Here is a 19,136-nt window from a genome sequence, read left to right on the forward strand (position 1 = left end):
ATGAACAGCCTCTGTGCGCCTGATGGTACTTGCAGCTAGATGCATGAGACATTCAGTTCCGGAAATCGTTAGGTGAACCAATATTCTACGATCCACAGTGTCAAGACAATGTTGAGAATACCAAATTTCAGGCGTTATCTCTTACCATCGACAATACAGCGGCTGACGACCTACAATTAACGACCGGAAACTGGCCGGCCGTTGTGGCTGTGCGATTCTAGGCGCTTCAGTCCGGAACCGCGTTGCTGCTACGGTCGCAGGTTCGAATCCTGCCTCGGGGATGGATGTGTGTGATGTGTGATGTCCTTAGTTAGATTTAAGTAGTTCTAAGGAACTGATGACCTCAGATGTTAAGTCCCATAGTGCTTAGAGCCATTAGTATTTCTTTTTTTTTTTTTTGACCGGAAGCAGTGCCGTTTGCGTAGAGTTGTCAGTGCTAACAGACAAGCAGTACCGCGTGAAATAACCGCGGAAATCAATGTGGGACGTAAAGCGAACCTGTCTGTTAGGACAGTGCAGCGAAATGTGGCGTTAATGGTAGCAGACGACAGAGTGAGTGCCTTTTCTAACAGCGACTCTCCTAGGCTCATGACAACATCGTTGGCACCCTACATGACTGGAAAACGGTAGCCTGATCAATTTAGTCACGGTTTCTGTCGCTAAGAGTTCGAGTGTGACGCAGACCCTTCGAATCAATGGACCCACGTTGTCAAGGAGGTACTTTACAAGCGCGTGGTGGCTTTATAAAGGTATTAGCTGCGTGTACATGAAATGGAGTGGGTCCTCTCGTCCAAGTGAAGCGATCTTTGTATGGAAATTGTTATGAGACCAATTATAGCCATTCAGGGACTTCATTTTTCCAAAAAAACGATGGAATTTTCATGGATGACATTGTGTCATGTCACAGGGCCACAATTGTTAGCAATTGGTTTTAAGAACATTCTGGAAAGAGCGCGTGAATGATTTCGCCACCCGTATCGCCCGACATGAATTCCGTCTGATATTTGTGGGACATAATCCAGAGGTCAGTTCGCGTTCCAAATCCTGCTCCAGCAACTATTTCGCAATTACGGACGGTTATAGAGACAACACGGCTCAGTATTTCTGTAGGGACTTCGAACGACTTGTTGAGTCCATCTCACGACCTGTTGCTGCTCTACGCCTAGCAAACGGATGTCCGACACGATATTAATAGCTATCCTGCGACTTTTGTAACCTCAGTGTACTGCTTTTCTTTGCCGTAAGAACACCATCTGCTTGTGCAAAACAGCAGAGAGTAACACATTTATGCAGACAGGACAAGATCAAACTCGCTGAAGAAGATATGTCGGAATAGTGAGACCTATTAGTATGATTCGAGGAACTGCACAACAGCATAAGTGTAGGATCCGTTAGTACCCTGCAAACATTATTTTAACTAAATTTTAGCTCTATTATGTTTCCATATGTCTCAAATTCTCTTTCTGTAGCCCATGTCAGTAAAAGTTTCAGGTGTGCGCTACCTCGAAGTAGACAGTTGGAAACCTAATAGCAGTGCATTATTTTTTTTTTTTTAATTATAACATATTCTGAGGGGAAGCAAGAGGCATCAGTTGCATACGTTTTGGTCACAGAGGAATGTATCAAACCCCAATCTTCCAGTGGAGTCCGAGGGGATCAGGGCACGTGACACTGTTGACGGTAATAAGAACATCAGATGCGCACGCTAAGCTTGTCAGATCCCATGGTGCTGTTCGGGATGCCTCCAAATTTCATCGACAACCTTTCAGTCAGTAAAACAGAAACTCTAAACTACTTATGGAGACATCTCAGACAAAAACGCGACAAAAATACACACCTGTAACTCCCTAAAGGCCACCGTAAACGATCAAACATTTTGTCAAACTTTGTTACACTAACCAAATATTTGACCGTGTACGGTGCAGCTCGACGTATTTGACGAGCATAGATCATATTTGACGTGTTTGAGAGAGATTTTGGTTGCAGAAGGTTTGAAGAGATGGCGGAGGTTGGTAGTGTTGACATTTCGCTGCGTATGTTTAGTGAAAAACTGTTGTTTATCTCAATGTATAGTGAGTTTCCAGTACTATGAAAACTGCGATCAAGTATAAAAACAAAACAGCACTGACAATTACCAAAATGATAGAGGTACCACATCTTTCCCAACTATACATTGCGTATGAAGAGGTTATGAACAAAATCAATATTTTACGCATACAGTGACATACAAGCGAATTGGAATAAAATAAATGAAGTGGAGAGTTCTCGGATTCTTTCACGGACGATGTGGATCATATGTTACCACGTTGTAGTATTTTAATGACCTGTCGTTAGAGGACCAAGTAGAAGAGAATAAATTTTCTCGTACTTGTGTCTTCTTTTTCAACGTGAGCGTGGAGTAACGCTAAACAAGTTATTAAACGTTTCAGTGTCGTTCCGCAGAAAGTTGATGTAATCATCAGGCTCTGAGTGAAACATTTTCATTAACAGGTTTCCAGTTGCATATTTCTCATTTTAAACAATTCCATGGATCAGCGTCCTATTGCCTTCTTTAAACCCAATGACAGGGGCAATGTTAGACATGCTTTATCTACATTTGTAGCCATTCCCACCAGTGCCAAAATGCTGCACATACGAAAAGAGTCTGCTTGAAAAGTAAGGTTAAATTGACAAGCTTTCTTAGTATGTTTGCAGACTTGTTTGAAACATCCGTGGCTAGACAATAGCGAACTTGACAGGCAAGTTTGCTCTCTTAGCAGGGACTTAAATAAGATTTAAAAGGTTCCAATGTCCATTCGAAGATAGTTGGTGTAATCATCTGGTTCTGAGACTAATATCTCCTTTATCACATTTTCATGGATAAATCTCTCATTTTAAGCCACTCCCTGGACCAGAGTCTTGTTTCCTTCTTCTTCTTAAAACACAGTGCCGATGTCAATTCCAGGACTGCTTTGTCTGCATTTGTGACCGTACACAAATGGTTCAAATGGCTCTGAGCACTATGGGACTTAACAGCTGTGGTCATCAGTCCCCTAGAACTTAGAACTACATAAGCCTAACTAACCTAAGGACAGCACACATATCCATGGCCGAGGCAGGATTCGAACCTGCGACCGTAGCAGTCGCGCGGTTCCGGACTGAGCGCCTAGAACCGCTAGACCACCGCGGCCGGCGACCGTACTCACTACTCTCAAAATGCACACCAACACGAATAGCGTCTGCTTCAAAGTGAGGTTAAACTCACAAGCATTGTTTGAACGTGTACGGACTTGCCTGGCAAATCTATGGCTAGGTAAGAGTGATTTTGTCAAACACGTTTGATCTTATACGGGGGCCTTAACAGCTTTGAAGAAAATAACTGCGAGCCATACCCATTACTCAGACAGCTATGCAAGATTGTAATTGTCACCAGGACTCACCGCAGAAATCCGCGACTAGGACAGATATTTCATCTAGTTGTACAGAACTGCATGCTCAGCAGCCACGTGCAAACGTGCAAAAGTGATTCACTTTAAATACTGTCCTGGTTTATTGCACAATTTCTTTTACCTGTGAGTACAACTAGACCTGAATTTCATTACAGAAAAAAAACAAATGTAATTAGTACATAGTCAAATGTACTCCCTGTCATCTGAAGAATAGGACGAAACATTCAAACGTTTTGTATTTTTATGGGGTGCAGCAGTAAGTTCTTCTGTTCTGTAGCAAATATTTCGTACATCAAATTGAGACGATTGTACTACCAATGGCGACAAAATTAGTAGCATCCAGTCTAAAAGACAAAGGGATTAATTAAATTATCTCTCGCTTCCAAACTAAGCATTCTTATGCTAGTAATAACATTAATACAAATTTTTGCTTACGATGAAAGTCTAACATAGTGTCTATACTACTATTGTACTCGGCTTATTAAAAACATTATTAAAGATGCAACAATACTGTGTGCGAAGTAACAGGTTATGGACGATTAATCATCATTTTGTTGATTAAACTGCCAAATCATTGCTTGAGATACTGCAGCGGCAACTAATGACACAGTATTTGTTCGAATAACTGTGTAGTGACGGTCCACAGCAAAGCCGGCAAATATGCAAGAATCCAGGGTTTAGTGCAGAAACTGATATTTGCCGTAAAATCTCTACAAATTCTTTATTTTGAAAATTGTCTGAAATTAATTATTTTGGGCTATTGTCGTTGGGAAATTACAATGGTGAATTACAAAATTTTCGAGAAGGGATACTTCACTGCAGCCCCTTACCAGTGTCACTTCGCTCAGCTCTGGCTTAAAAAGCTCCTACGTTTCCGCGGAAGTTCTAGTATAATTTTTCTTGGGAAAATGGACAACATTGTCGTATAAATATGTTAATAAGTGTTACAAACCCAGGTTATCAACAACATTTCCCTCGGATAGCAAGTGAATGCCGGAACTATAAATCCCCCAAAAAAGTTTACAGCTGGGAACCCCTTTTCCCAGTTCCCACTTTCATGGTATTTGGCTGATAAGACCCGAGTCCAGCAGCGCGCCACATATCGCTATATTAGCGAACATGCAACACTTGTCGTTTTTGGAGCCATTCCTTCATTCCCACATATCTCAGCCGAGAAAGATTAAGAAGATGTGCGACGTAATAAGGTGGAGAGAAAGATCATTTATGATGCTACCTGATTACAGCAATGAGGTAAATTGCGGGAACTGAATAGGCTTGTGTTCTGATTGTCTGTTGTGATAAAAGATGGAGGGAGTATGCTCTGGCGTGCGGATCAAAACGCTTAATTTAGATTACCAATTATTAATAAATTAATATTGAGATTTTTTCATAATAGTGTGGAAGAATCTCTTAATACTACGCTATAATCACCTAGTAAAATATCATTACGATATCACCTTTAAGTAGACATTAAAAAAAGCTGAATCATTACGTGTCATCGCCTTCGTTCCGAACGACCGACTAGCGAGGTGGTTAGAGCCAAATAGTTCAGTTCAGGGCGCAAGTGCCTAGTCGAATGGAATAAAGTGCGCTCTAAAATCGAAAATTTGCGAGCAGTGCTGATTGTTCCTGAGCGTAGTAAAATGCAATTCCGCTTGTGATACTGGTATGTTAATTTTATTCGTTGCAAAGCAGTAAAGTGACAAAGAAATGTATTTTGATCAACAAGAATGATTGGTAAATTTCCGACTGATTATTTTAAGCGTACGCATGTCCACCCAACATTATTTTCCTCTTTCCTGATTTATCTGAAGCAATGTTCACCATAAAAAGTAGCTGGTATCCCGGAAACTGCGGAACTCACTATTTCAGTCAGGAAAAGTCTTGGTCTGTTTCACTGTACGAGAACGTTCAATAATTAATGTAACACATTTTTTCTCCACCAATTTCGACATAAAATAGACAGGATTTCTTCTGTGACATCGTGGGAAATTCCTAGCTTCTTCGCTGATCCGTTATGGACCGTGGGACAACGGCTGGCATGTTTCTCTTGATGCAATAATTTAGCAACAGCCGTATGTATTGTAGAAATTTATTTTATGAACTTCTTATGTGCTAACAGTTTCAGCATTACATTGGTGCCATCTTCAGGCCCGACACGTCATAGTCGTAAAATCACTATACACGGAAGGAGCTATAAAACCGGATCCGTGAATCAAATCGTGCCGCCTGGCCACCAAGAGTTGTTGCATAACAAGAAGTTCATAAAACAAATTTCTGCAATACATACGCCTGTTGGTAAATTATTGCATCAAGAGAAATTCCTGCCTTAGCCGCCACAATCTGCAGTTCCGATAGGTGGCGCCGTTATACTTAACCTTCAAAATGGCGTCTGTAAAGGAGGTCTGCTCCAGGCATAGAGCCGTCATTGAGTTCCTTTTGGCGGAAAACCAGATTATCGTAGATACTCGTAGGCGCATGCAGAATGTCTGCGAAGACCTGGCAGTAAACAAAAGCATGGTGAGTCGTTGGGCGAGGCGCCTATCATCATCGCACGAAATTGTCATTTCTCCGACGTGCCAGCCGACGGCGCACAGCTGTGGCTCCTGCAATGTTGGAACGTGCGGACACTCTCATTGGAGGTGATCGACGGATCACAATCAAACAGCCCGCTGCTCACCTGCAAGTCTCTGTTAGTAGTGCTGATAGACTCGTACACCACTTGGGGTATTCAAAAGAGTTTCCCACCACCTGTCAGAAGACGATAAAGAGCAAAGAAGAACAATCCGTGTAGAATTGCTTCCGCAGATAGTGACACGTTTTTGTCGGGCATCCTCACAGGCGATGAAATATGGGTTCATCACTTCGAACCGGAAAGAAAACGGCAGTCCATGGAGTGATGCCACACCACCCCATTAACCTTTTCGTGGGCAAAATTATTGAGCTGTTTTTTTAATGAATGGAGAGCAGATAGTAGTTAACAGATAGGTATAGTTATCATACAGAATATCAAATTTGCTCCAACTGTGAAAGTGAGGTCACACAACAAGGTGGGAAGTATTCTTCCCACTTCCCTTCCTTGGAGTTAAATGACAAAAACGAGGTCACACAACACACAGTGGGAAGTATTCTTCCCACTGCCCTTCCTTGGAGTTAAATGACAAAAACAACTTTTTCAATACATGTCATATTTATTTGATAAATTTACTTCTCTTGTTGCAATGATTGTTCACAATTATTTGCCATGAAATTTTGTGAATCATGGGTCTATGGAAATTGGTATTTGACAATATGTACAAACACAACGAGTGTTCTTTTCCGCGGCTTTGGTACTACAATGACGGCACGTCCAGTAGTTTTCTCCTAAAATGGGTTGATGCTCCCTTACAGCCACATGACGAAAATCTTCAGGTACTTTAGCCTTTTTGCCAGAAGGACAGGTTTTTGTTCACGTCTTTTTTTGGATGAGAAGCCAGCGATCATTTGTCTGGCTAGATGGATCCTGTATATGAGCTGATCATGCTGTCCACTTTCTCTTTTACTTATTTTCCACAGGATAAAACTGTTCACTGCAGCAACGCCCACCAGGAAATAAAATATTCTGTGCTACCATTTTACAGAACGTCTGCGTATAGCATACATTTCTCGTAATTGATCAAACTTATCGACACCACCCATTATTTTGATGTATTTTGCCACAACTTTAGGACAAGAAATCTCTGTACTAGTACCATCCTTGTTTTTCCTTTTCACTGTGGCTGTTTCTCATGGGTCATGAATTGAGGACAGGAAATTGACTGGACGTTTATCCATCCATTTTACTGCAGAAATGGCTCCTTTTGTTTCAACCTGGAATTCTCCTCGTTCCAGTTTTACATTTTCCTTCATAAATTTGCGTAAATCAAAAGTATTTACCTTGTACTAAAGCTTTGAGGAAAAAATCACATAATGTGACGCAAACAGCACTTAAAGGCTCATCTGCAAAGCAATACTCACCTACACAATGCCTCTGCGCGAAGTTACAGCAAAAACGGCGGGAACTTACGATTGGAAGCAGTACCCCATACTGTTCACTAGGTGGTAGCACCGTACAGAGGTGGGAACTGTGAATCCCACGGGACAAGGAGCGAGTTCATTGTAGTGGGAAGCATGTTTCCCACGGCTCACGAAAGGGTTAAAGTCATAGCGACTGTATTCTGTGATTCTGAAGGGGTTATTTTGTTTGATGTTCTCCGTCGTGGTGCAACGATCGACTCTGAAACTGAAGAAACGTCTTCAGCAAGTTCGTTGTCACAAAAATGCAAACGAACTTCTCCTTCTCCAAGACAACGCAAGGCCTCACACATGTCTGCGCACCCGAGAGGAGGTCACAAAGCTTGGTTGGACTGAACGGAAATGATGTATGCAGAAGAGTGGGAAATAGTATGGTGTATTCGAATCTTGAATCAAACGAAACTGCTTTCAGAAAAAAGAAGTGTTGCATTACTTATCGAACGTCCCTAGTAGTTCCATTAATGCCTCACAACAAATGCTGCAGATTCTAGATCTAAGTTCCAGGAAGACGACATGGCTTAGAGACGCCAGGTTGGTGGAAATATTAGAAACACGATGATTCGCTTGGATACAACTCCCCCCCCCCCCCCCCCCCCCCCGGCCCTCACACCTCGTGGTACTCACATAGAAATGGGAACAGTTACGCGCCAACTGTGGTAACACAGAGACTTATTAATTAAAACGAAAGATAAAAAGAGTCATCGTATAAATCACACAGTTAAATGGCAAAGTTCAAGCAAACAGGCACCACTACTCATGACTGCTAGACTGTATTTCTTTGCATTCTAAAAACCTATAAAACTGTTGAGCCATTGACTTTTAGGGAGTAAGTCTCCAGTCGAACTGGACTGTGGTGTGGGTAGGCTGCGACCTATGTCGCAAGTATTGTGTACACTACTCCCGTGACACAAGACAGATTACACAAATCTCATCGACTACAGCACCGCTACTAATGATCCACTTTAATTGACACAACGATTCGTTGCAATCGTAATTCGTAATTACAAGAATACAGTCATTGTCCCTACACCGTGCGTGACCTGTTATATGAAAGGAGTCATATCACTGTCTAAAGTAGTTTAATTGTTTCCTGTTGTCAAAACTGGAATTACAAGGGGACCCTCTATACTGTAAATCACGGATGTTGATGGGCTTCAAATATGTTGTAGAGGCACTTACCCCGAGCACCTGGCTATCCGGTTTTTTAGCGACGGGGCTTGGTTTTTCAGAAAATCGATTTTGGAGTTCATTGCGCGCTTTGTATATCCGTAACATTACATATGTTTCGAATAAGTCAGCGTAGCGCAGCGGTAAAGGTTCGCGGCTACCGTGCTAGAGGTACCGTATTCGAATCTTGCTAGTGTACTTTCCTTTTTTTTTCAAAATCGACAGAATTTTTCAATTTTATTTCAAAGAATATCAACAAACAGTGTAAGGTGTGCGAAATTATAAAGATATATTCAGTTATAATTTTTTTTCAAATATTCATTCCGTTTGTGGTTCGCATCATACTCTCCCAATTCATCTTCTTCGTTGAAATCTATCAGTTCATCATCAATAATGATCTGTCTTTCGGGCAAGAGATCCTTATTGCGATACATATCTCATCGCCAATTGCAACGGAATTGGCAGAGATCGCGCTAGGTGGTGTATTCGTTACGAGATTCAAATCGCGGAATATGTTTTCGGCGTATTTAAAGGCTTTTGTGATTTCGCCTTTTGATTCTTCGTTCAACTCTTCTACTTGTGGATCTTCTTCTGGCTGCACTACTGCACAAACACTTGGTTCTTCCATTTCACAGATTTTTTCTATCACACGGCACTAGAGACGCTTCGCGAGCAACTGACGCTGGAGTTAGATGCGAACGTGAACGTTAGAGTGCAACTCGCATCCTCACTGGCCTAGGAGCAGGGGTTCCCGTTACGGCTAACGGTATTCCCGGGAGAGGTGGCGATAATGGGCGGAGATCAATTTCAGGTAATACAAGAAGCGACCATTGTACGAACATTTGGAACTCCAACTGCGAACCACAAACAAAATGAATATTTGAAAAAATTAATAACTGAATATATCTTTATAATATAGCACACCTTACACTGTTTGTTGATATTATTTGAAATAAAATTTCGAACACGGTACATCCACCGCGGTAGCTGTGAACCTTTACCCCTGCGCTACACTGACTTGCTCGAAACATACGTAATGTTACGGGTATACAAAGCACGCAATGAACTTCAAAATCGATTTTGTCAAAAACCAAGGCCCGTCGCTAAGAAACCGGATAGCCAGGTGCTCAGGGTAAGTGCCTCTACGACATATTTGTAGCCGGCCGGTGTGGCCGTACGGTTCTAGGCGCTACAGTGTGGAACCGCGGGACCGCTACGGTCACAGGTTCGAATCCTGCCCCGGGCATAGATGTGTTTGATGTCCTTAGGTTAGTTAGGTTTAGGTAGTTCTAAGTTCTAGGGGACTGATGACCCCAGAAGTTGAGTCCCATAGTGCTCAGAGCCTTTTGAACCATTTTTGAACATATTCGTAGCGCATCAAAATCCGTGATTTACAGTATGGAGGGTGCCCTTGTTAGTTTCAGCTATGAATGTAATATTGAGTATGTGCGGTATATCACACCTAAACAACTACTCAACAAAATCTCTCGTTGATACACTATCAGAAACGAAAGCATTGGAACCCGTCCCCACTTCGTCCCGCATCGCTTGCCAGGCCCTCCCACGACTCATCACGTAGGAACCGCACATATCTGTGCGTTTGACAACTTTTGTTGTGCTGTGGCTGCCTAGTAGAGAACTAGCTACGACTGATTTTACATTTCAGGGGGAACATTAGGTTTCCGGTGCATTCTCACTGTCGTTATCTACTGGGAATTACGGCCAGCTGCTCACTTACCTGTCCACCGGCAGCCGTACAGCTCGACCCTCATGCAGACGGTCCTGCGGTGGTAGCTGTAGGGCAGGAAGCGCACCCTGCTCGCCCATATGGCCGGCTCCAGCTGCTGCTTCGACTCCAGGTACGTGTTGCTGTTGCCTTTCAGTACCTGCGACACAGAACGAGATACGTTGCCTCACGGTGGAATACGATGTCAACCATGCTACAAACTCTATAAGTGGGGTTATTTGTACGCATTCGCCAACTACAATCGCCTACAAATAATTGTTTCCAGTTCAAAACGCAGATCTTGGTCACCTTTCCGGTCTAACTTATTTCTATTATTCTCCGTTCCTACAGAATTAACATCTGATCCAGGAGCCATTTCTTCATCAACGACATAGAGGCGTTATGCTTCTGTACTTTCGGAATCAAGCTTTTCTGAGGTCGAAAGTTCTAAATAAAATTCTACACAACTAAAAACAAAATCACCCATATCCACCCAGGCCGCCTAAGTGTCGGCGTATCGAAATGCCCTCACTGGTTTGTGTAGGCTTCGACGATTTTGCTTCTGGAAATTTACGTATCTTTATTACTTTCTCACAAGATCACTATATCTTCAGTGTTTTGGATCTCATTATATTCCTCATCTGCATTAGTCTACGATCGGTGAGCATATATGCTTTACCGGCCATCATCTGGTTCGTAACAATTCGTCAATTTGTACTCCATTTAAGCTTCCCATATTTTTCCTCCAGCTTCCCAAAAAACTTTTTTCTCCAAGCACTTGAAAAGTATTTCAAATTAACTCACGTCACTTCGAATCTTCTAAAGTTTTACATTACTTACCACTGAAACCGCATTAGACAGACTTTCATCTTCATCGCGTAGTATTTCAAGCATCATTTATCTCATATATTATTTGTATTTTCTTTTATGAAGTTGTGACAAGGCATGAAAACATTATCAACGTTGATTTCATAAATCTTCAAAGGAGTGATTGGATTATTCTGTTGTTATTAGAAACTCACAATGTTTCTATAGTCTCTATTCATATGAATGCCAGTCAACACATATTACCAATATTTTCTAATGTTCTTTGTGGGAGTATATTCCTACAATTCCCTGCTAAGCTTTCGTACTCTTTGGTCTTTGGATTATACTCAAAACGCCTCTAGTATCCTGTTAAATTTTTCTCTGTGTTTCTGTAACACTGAACGCTTGACTCGCTAAATGGAAGGATTTGTGTACCTCAAAATATACACACGGAAAGAAAATATTAAATTACCTTAGCTTACAGTACATCCTGTATCGGTGTCGGCACATTACGCTGCCTGCTGAACTGGGAGATCCAATGAACAATAAGTTAAAACACTTAGAGTACTACAGAAAATTAAACCGACAAACAAGATTCTAAAGAAAATGCTAGAAATGTTAGACCACGAAAGATGTCAGTGGAAAATGCATATTAGTGGAAACAACAGGTTGATGGGCCAGCAACTGTAGCAATTAAAATCATTAACTACGTTTTTCAAGTAGCAGTACACGAAAAAAATGTCGGGTGTATAATGATTAAAATATCTCGCTTATCGAGAATGGTGAGTGAAGTAGGCACGTACAGACGAAAGGAATAATCCAGTATAAGAATGAAGCAGGTAGGCATCAAACAACTAGAGAATACAAATGTTATCGGCGTTGATCATAACAAACACAGGGACAGCACCTTCTGTTACAGACTGAATTACTTCCTTTATTTTAGTTTTCGTATAGCAACAAACGTAGATTTCCATCGTTATCGCACACATAAGGAGCAACAAAATCAATCCCATCTTAAACGAAAGTGGCGTGACTTGCGTGTTATCAACAACAACGGAAATTTGTGGTAGGATCTTATGGGACAAAACTGCTGAGATCATCGGTCCAAAAAAATGTGCAAATGTGTGAGAAATCTTATGGGACCTAACTGCTAAGGTCATCAGACCCTAAGCTTACACACTACTTAACCTAAATTATCCTAAGAACAAACACACACATCCATGCCTGAGGAAGGACTCGAACCTCGGCAGGGACCAGCCACACAGTCCATGACTGCAGCGCCTAAGACCACTCGGCTAATCCCGCGCGGCTCATCGGTCCCTAAGCTTACACACTACATAATCTAACTTACACTAATTTACGCTAAGGACGACACACACACACCCATGCCCGAAGGAGGACTCGAACCTCAGACGGGGGAAGCCGCGCGGACCGTGACAAGACGCCTGAGACCGCACGGCAACCCGCGCAGCCAACAACAGTGTCCCATACGTTTATCGAAACAGTCACATGGCTACTATCAACCTCTTTACCTTCTGCCTAAGATTAGTAACATTCGGTATAACGATAATACGGATTTTAGTGCTAAGGAGAAACTGTTAAAACTCTCAGTGAGACCCTCAACTAATCCTGTCCTGCTACAGCAGTAACGTGTGTTAAGAAATGTTGCAAGAAAAATAGCAGAAAATTAAAAAGAAGACGAAGCCAGTAATGCACTTAAAATCATCGGTCCAATTCAGACCGGCCTAAACGCCATACCCTACATGGATATCATGAGGCAATAGGGAAGACGGTAACTTAATATCTTTCTATTAACATACCGTACACATTTACGTGAGTAGATCTATGACACAACGAAGTTCCCGAAATCACGCAGGGTATCTTGGACCGAACTAAATTTCGCCAACAGTCTTAGTAAAAAGAGCCAATGAAGACATTGTTGGAATGCACAAACCAACTTTTAAGTTCCCATAGCGACATATACTGAGGTGACAAAAGCCATGGGATGCATCCTAAAATTGTGACGGACTTCATTTTACCCGGCGGACTGGCATGGACTCAACAAGTCGTTGGAAGTCCACTGCAGAAATATTGAGCCATGCGCCTCTGTAGACGTCCATAATTGCGAACGTGTTGCCGGTGCAGGATTTTGTGCACGAACTGACCTCTCGATAATGTCCCATGAATGTTGTGCGGGATTCACGTTGGACGATTTGCGTGCCCAAATCCTTCGCTTGAATTGTCCAGAATGTTCTTCAAACCAGTTGCGGACGACTGTAGTCCGGTGACAAGACGCATTGTCCCCCACAAAATTTCCGTCGTCGTTTGAGAACATGAAGTCCACAAATGGTTGCAAACGGTCTCCTGGCAGCCGAACCATTTCCAGTCAATGATGGGTTCAATTGGACCGGAGGACCTACTCCATTATATATAGAAACAGCCCAAACCACTATGCAGCCACTAGCACCTTACACAGCGCCTTGTTGACAACGTGGGTCCATGACTTCGTGGGGTCTGTGCCACACTCGAAATTACCATCAGCTCTCATCAAGTGAAATAGGGACTCATCTGACCACACCACAGTTTTCCAGTCGGCTAGAGTCAAACCGATATGGTCACGAGCCGAGGAAAGGCGCAGCAGGCGATGTCGTGCTGTAAGCAAAGGCACTTGCTTCGGTCGCCTGCTGCCATAGTCCATTAACGCCAAATTTCACTGCATTCTTCGAAAGGATAAGTTCGTCGTACGTCCAACATTGATTTCTGCTGTTATTTCACGCAGTATTGCTCCTCTGTTTTTACTGACACTTCTAAGCAAAAATCGCTGCTCTCTGTCGTTAAGTGAAGGCCCTCGTCTACTTTGTGTTGTTGGTGATGAGAGGTAATGCCTGAAATTTGGTATTCTCGGCACACTCTTGACATTGTGGATTTCGAAATATTGACTTCTGTAATGATTTCCGAAGTGGGATGTCCCATGCGTGTTGCTCCAACTACCATTCGGACTTTAAAGTCTGTTAATTGTTGTCGTGCAACTATAATCATGTCGGACACCTTTCCACTTGAAACACCTGACAACTCCGCCAACTGACTGCCTTTTTATACTCCGCGTACGGGATACTACTAGCATTTGTACATTTCCACATCGCTATCCCATGACTTTTGTCAATTGAGTGTATTTCCTGTCTTAAATGAATTGATTTGATGCATTTAAGAAAGCTCTGAGGGACTTGGATGAAGTAGCTCCATGTGCAGTGACTCGGTTGTTCGAACTCAAAGAAAGAATATGTTATTATATTAAACTACAGTACGCTACTGGAGTGTCCTAGGACTTTACTGTCCACAACGACTGTAGGTGGCCTAGCGTATAACGTCCCACAAAACCATGAAGCCGGTTGTGAATGGTACTGTTTCACATAGAAATGTCGCAATTGAAACGAAATGAAGGAGGACCTAGAGAGGATCAATGCTTGGAAGAAGAGACTAGTAGGTATCCCGCAACGTAAATAAAGGTAAGGTACTGCACATAAAAGTGTAGAGGGACCAAATCTTACATGATTGCACGATTTCAGAACATGCACTAGAAGCAGTCACATCCTCACTTCTCCAGACTGACGAAATATGTGGCTAAAGTAACATGCTCGGTGGAAATGAATGAAAGTGCGGGAGCATGCTGCCAGAGGTCTCCTAATCGTGCACATGTAGCTGGATGTCACATGGCATGAGGTCAAATTGGGTCTGCCCCGCAAAACGAGGCAGTTGAAGGAAAAGACAGTGTTTATCAATCAGCGTAGTGAGCGAACAGACGCCGTGCACTGTGGTTGATGTTGACCGGAAACAACATTTGGACGACTTTATGCGGGGAAGAATTATTGGGAAACTGGAGTGAAGACGAAGTATGACGAGTATAGCCCAAGGGTTTGCAATGTTAACAACATTGTTATTACGTGCATGACGAGCGTTCCGAAAGGTACTGCTGCCGGAAGGAGAGGATGTGGTCTACCACGAGTAACTACAGCAGCACACAACCGCTACATTGGCAACAGGCAAGCTGTCACCCGCCTCAAACAGAGGGTGTAATTGCGCAATTGTAACCACATTTGAAAGAACTGCGGGACATGAAATCTCACGCTCCACATGGACTGCATGGGGCAGAGGGACTGGACCTGGAGAAGTGGGATCGAATGTTCTACACGGATGAAAGCAGATTGAGTCTATTGATTCTGGACGTAACCTCACATGGTTAGTGACGCGAACACTTAATGCGCCCGGAACATCGTCGAACACGATCATTTTGGTGGTCCTTGTGTTATGCATAATGGTGCGTGGGCGAACTGATCTTCAAATCTTTGAACGCGATGCGCTCACCGGGTAAAGATATCACGACACTGTACATCTTCTCCGTGTGCGTCGTTTCAGATTCCACAGTGATTTCATTATTACGGATGACGAAGCGCAAGCGCATCGAACAGCACGGGTGAATCTATTGGAACGAAAGGATATTCGACGAATTTGCTTGCCTGCCCAACCGCCGACTTAAAGCCCATCGAGCACGTGCGTGATGCATTGCGAAGATCTTTTGCAACAAGTAGACGTGCTCCAGCGACCAACCAGCAATTGTTAACAGCGCTGGTGGAGAAATGGTGCCCTCTACCATAAGAACTCCTTAGCAATCTTGTGACCAACACTGGAGCAAGTTGCAGACTACGCAGTGCCTTCCGTGGTAATAATGCACCCTACCCAGAACCGTGGCCGGCATTTTGAAATGTCCAGAGAATATCATTGTTCGCCATGACGTCAATGTAGTTATTGTATTTAAATAAAAGTGTAATATCTTTCAGTTACCTTCTGCAACATACTGTGGCGCCTGTTTGTACACAGGGTGGTCCATTGATCGTGACCGGGCCAAATATCTCCCGAAATAAGGGTCAAACGAAAATACTACAAAGAACGAAACTCGTCTAGCTTGAAGGGGGAAACCAGATCGCGCTATGGTTGTCCCACTAGATGGCGCTGCCGTAGGTGAAACGGATATGAACTGCGTTTTTTAAAATAGAAACCCCCATTTTTTATTACTTATTCGTGTAGTACGCAAAGAAATATGAAGGTTTTAGTTGGACAACTTTTTTCGCTTTGTGATACATGGTGCTGTAATAGTCACGAACGTTTAAGTACGTGGTGTCACGTAACATTCCGCCAGTGCGGACGGTATTTGCTTCGTGATACATTATCCGTGTTAAAATGGACCGTTTACCAATTGCTGAAAAGGTCGATATCGTGTTGATGTATGGCTATTGTGATCAAAATGCCCAACGGGCGTGTGCTATGTATGCTGCTCGGTATCCTGGACGACATCACCCAAGTGTCCGGACCGTTCGACGGATAGTTACGTTATTTAAGGAAACAGGAAGTGTTCAGCCACTTGTGAAACGTCAACCACGACCTGCAACAAATAATGATGCCCAAGCAGGTGTTTTAGCTGCTGTCGCGGCTAATCCGCACATCAGTAGCAGACAGATGGCACGAGAAGCGGGAATCTCAAAAACGTCGGTCTTGAGAATGCTACATCAACATCGATTCCACCCGTACCATATTTCTATGGACCAGGAATTGCATGGAGACGACTCTGAACCTCGTGTACAGTTCTGCCACTCGGCACAAGAGAAATTACTGGACGATGAGAGACTTTTTGCACGCGTTCTATTTAGCGACGAAGTGTCATTCACCAACAGCGGTAAAGTAAACCTGCATTATATGCACTGTTTGGCATCGGAAAATCCACGATGGCTGCGACAAGTCGAACGCCAGCGACGTTGGCGGGTTAATGTATGGTGCAGCATTATGGGAGGAAGGATAATTGGCCCCCATTTTGTCCATGGCAATCTAAATGGTGCAATGTATGCTGATTTTCTACGTCATGTTCTACCGATGTTACTACAAGATGTTTCACTGCATGACAGAATGGAGATGTACTTCCAACATGATGGATGTACGGCACATAGCTCGCGTGCGGTAGAAGCGGTATTGAATACCATATTTCATGACAGGTGGATTGGTCGTCGAGGCACCATACCGTGGCCCGCACGGTCAACGGGCCTGACGTCCCTGGATTTCTTTTTGGGGGGAAAGTTGAAGGATATTTGGTATCGTGATCTACCGACAACGCCTGACAACATGTGTCAGCGCATTCTCAATGCATGTGCGAACATTACGGAAGGCGAACTACTCGTTGTTGGTAGGAATGTCGTCACACGTATTGCTAAATGCATTGAGGTTGACGGACATCATTTTGATCATTTATTGCATTAATGTGGTATTTACAGGTAATCACGATGTAACAGCATGCGTTCTCAGAAATGATAAGTTTACAAATACATGTATCACATTGGTACAACCAATATAAAAATGATCAAACGTACCTACGTTCTGTATTTTAATTTAAAAAACCTACCTGTTACCAACTGTTCGTCTAAAATTGTGAGATACATGTTTGTGACTATTAAGGCGCCATCTATCGCAAAGTGAAAAAAGTTGTCCAACTAAAACATTCATATTTCTTTACGGACTACACGAATATGTAATTAAAATCGGGGTTCCTATTTAATAAAACGTAGATGATATCCGTTTGACCTATGACAGCGCCATCTAGCGGGCCAACCATAGCGCCATCTGGTTTCCCCTTCAAGCTAGACAAGTTACGTTCTTCGTAGTTTTTTCGTTTTACTCACATTTCGTGAGATATTTGGCCCGGTCACCATCAATGAACCACCCTGTATATTGTCCAAGTGACACAGGAAGCGAAAGTTACTTTCGTCCTTAAGTTTTACACAACAGTGTATTAGATATCTGGGAGTATGCATAAGGAGCGATTTGAAGTGGAACGAGCAAATAAAACTACGCATACGAAAGTCATATCTCATCAGACGAAGACTTGCTGAGAGGACGTTCACGATCTGTAGCCCACTGTAACGGGACATCCTCCTCTAGCATTACTTTCCCTCGATAGTAGTTGTCGATACTTGTATTATTTTTTCAATTTTGGTTAGGCCAGTTTTATCTCAGATGCTTTCCTGTAAAGTTTCGTATAATTTCATACACAGTATATTTCAAGCTAAAATTTATGAAAAGGAATTACTTTATTTTGGATGATATAGTGGGTAAGGACTCTTTCTGAATGCACAGTTCAATTTATTTTTCTCATAAACATCTGAAATTACGAATTATTTGTCACTCTTAAGATTTTCATTAGTACTGTTTACTATGTTTATTTCTGGATACTTTTATTAAATAATAATCTAAACTAACAAATATTCACTTGTCAATTAAAACTATAAAACTTTTGGAATATTGTTAGTTCCGATGAGTGAGATAGTAGTAAGCATGCCTCTGATGTGATCGGCCGTATTTTATATTTTGTGCGAACAATGTAATTTCGGCTTTATTCATGTGAAGAATTTAGACAACATTCCATTAGAACTGCTGACAGCCTTGGGAGAGCCAGTTCTGACAAAACTCTACCATCTGGTGAGCAAGACGAAACAGGCGGAATACCCTCAGACTTCAAGAAGAATATAACAATTCCAATCCCAAAGAAAGCAGGTCTTGATATATATGAAAATTACCGAACTATCATTATAATAAGTCACGGCTGCATAATACTAACGCAAATTCTTTAGAGACGAATGGAAAAACTGGCAGAACCCGACCCCGGGGAAGATCAGTTTGGATTCCGTAGAAATATTGGAACGCGTGAGGCAATACTGACCGTATGACTTATCTTAGAAGAAAGATTAAGGAAAGGCAAACCTACGAAAGGTTATTTACAATTTGTTCAGAAACCAGATGGCAGTTAAAAGAGTCGAGGGACATGAAAGGGAAGCATTGGTTGGGAAGGGAGTAAGACAGGTTTGTAGCCTCTCCCCGATGTTATTCAATCTGTATATTGAGCAAGTAGTAAAGGA

The 19,136-nt window shown here is 42.5% G+C and overlaps 1 protein-coding gene across 1 annotated transcript in view; it reads right to left on the reverse strand.

Moving 5' to 3' along the window:
- Positions 1–19,136, reverse strand: part of LOC124795125 (discoidin domain-containing receptor tyrosine kinase B-like) — a 275,212-nt gene that overhangs the window by 159,979 nt on the left and 96,097 nt on the right. Inside the window, exon 4 of the mRNA XM_047258988.1 lies at positions 10,387–10,534. Within this exon, the coding sequence (XP_047114944.1) occupies positions 10,387–10,534 (148 nt within the window). The remainder of the gene's footprint in view (positions 1–10,386; positions 10,535–19,136) is intronic.

This window comes from Schistocerca piceifrons, chromosome 4 (assembly GCF_021461385.2).
Source record: "Schistocerca piceifrons isolate TAMUIC-IGC-003096 chromosome 4, iqSchPice1.1, whole genome shotgun sequence".
Taxonomy (NCBI): domain Eukaryota; kingdom Metazoa; phylum Arthropoda; class Insecta; order Orthoptera; family Acrididae; genus Schistocerca; species Schistocerca piceifrons.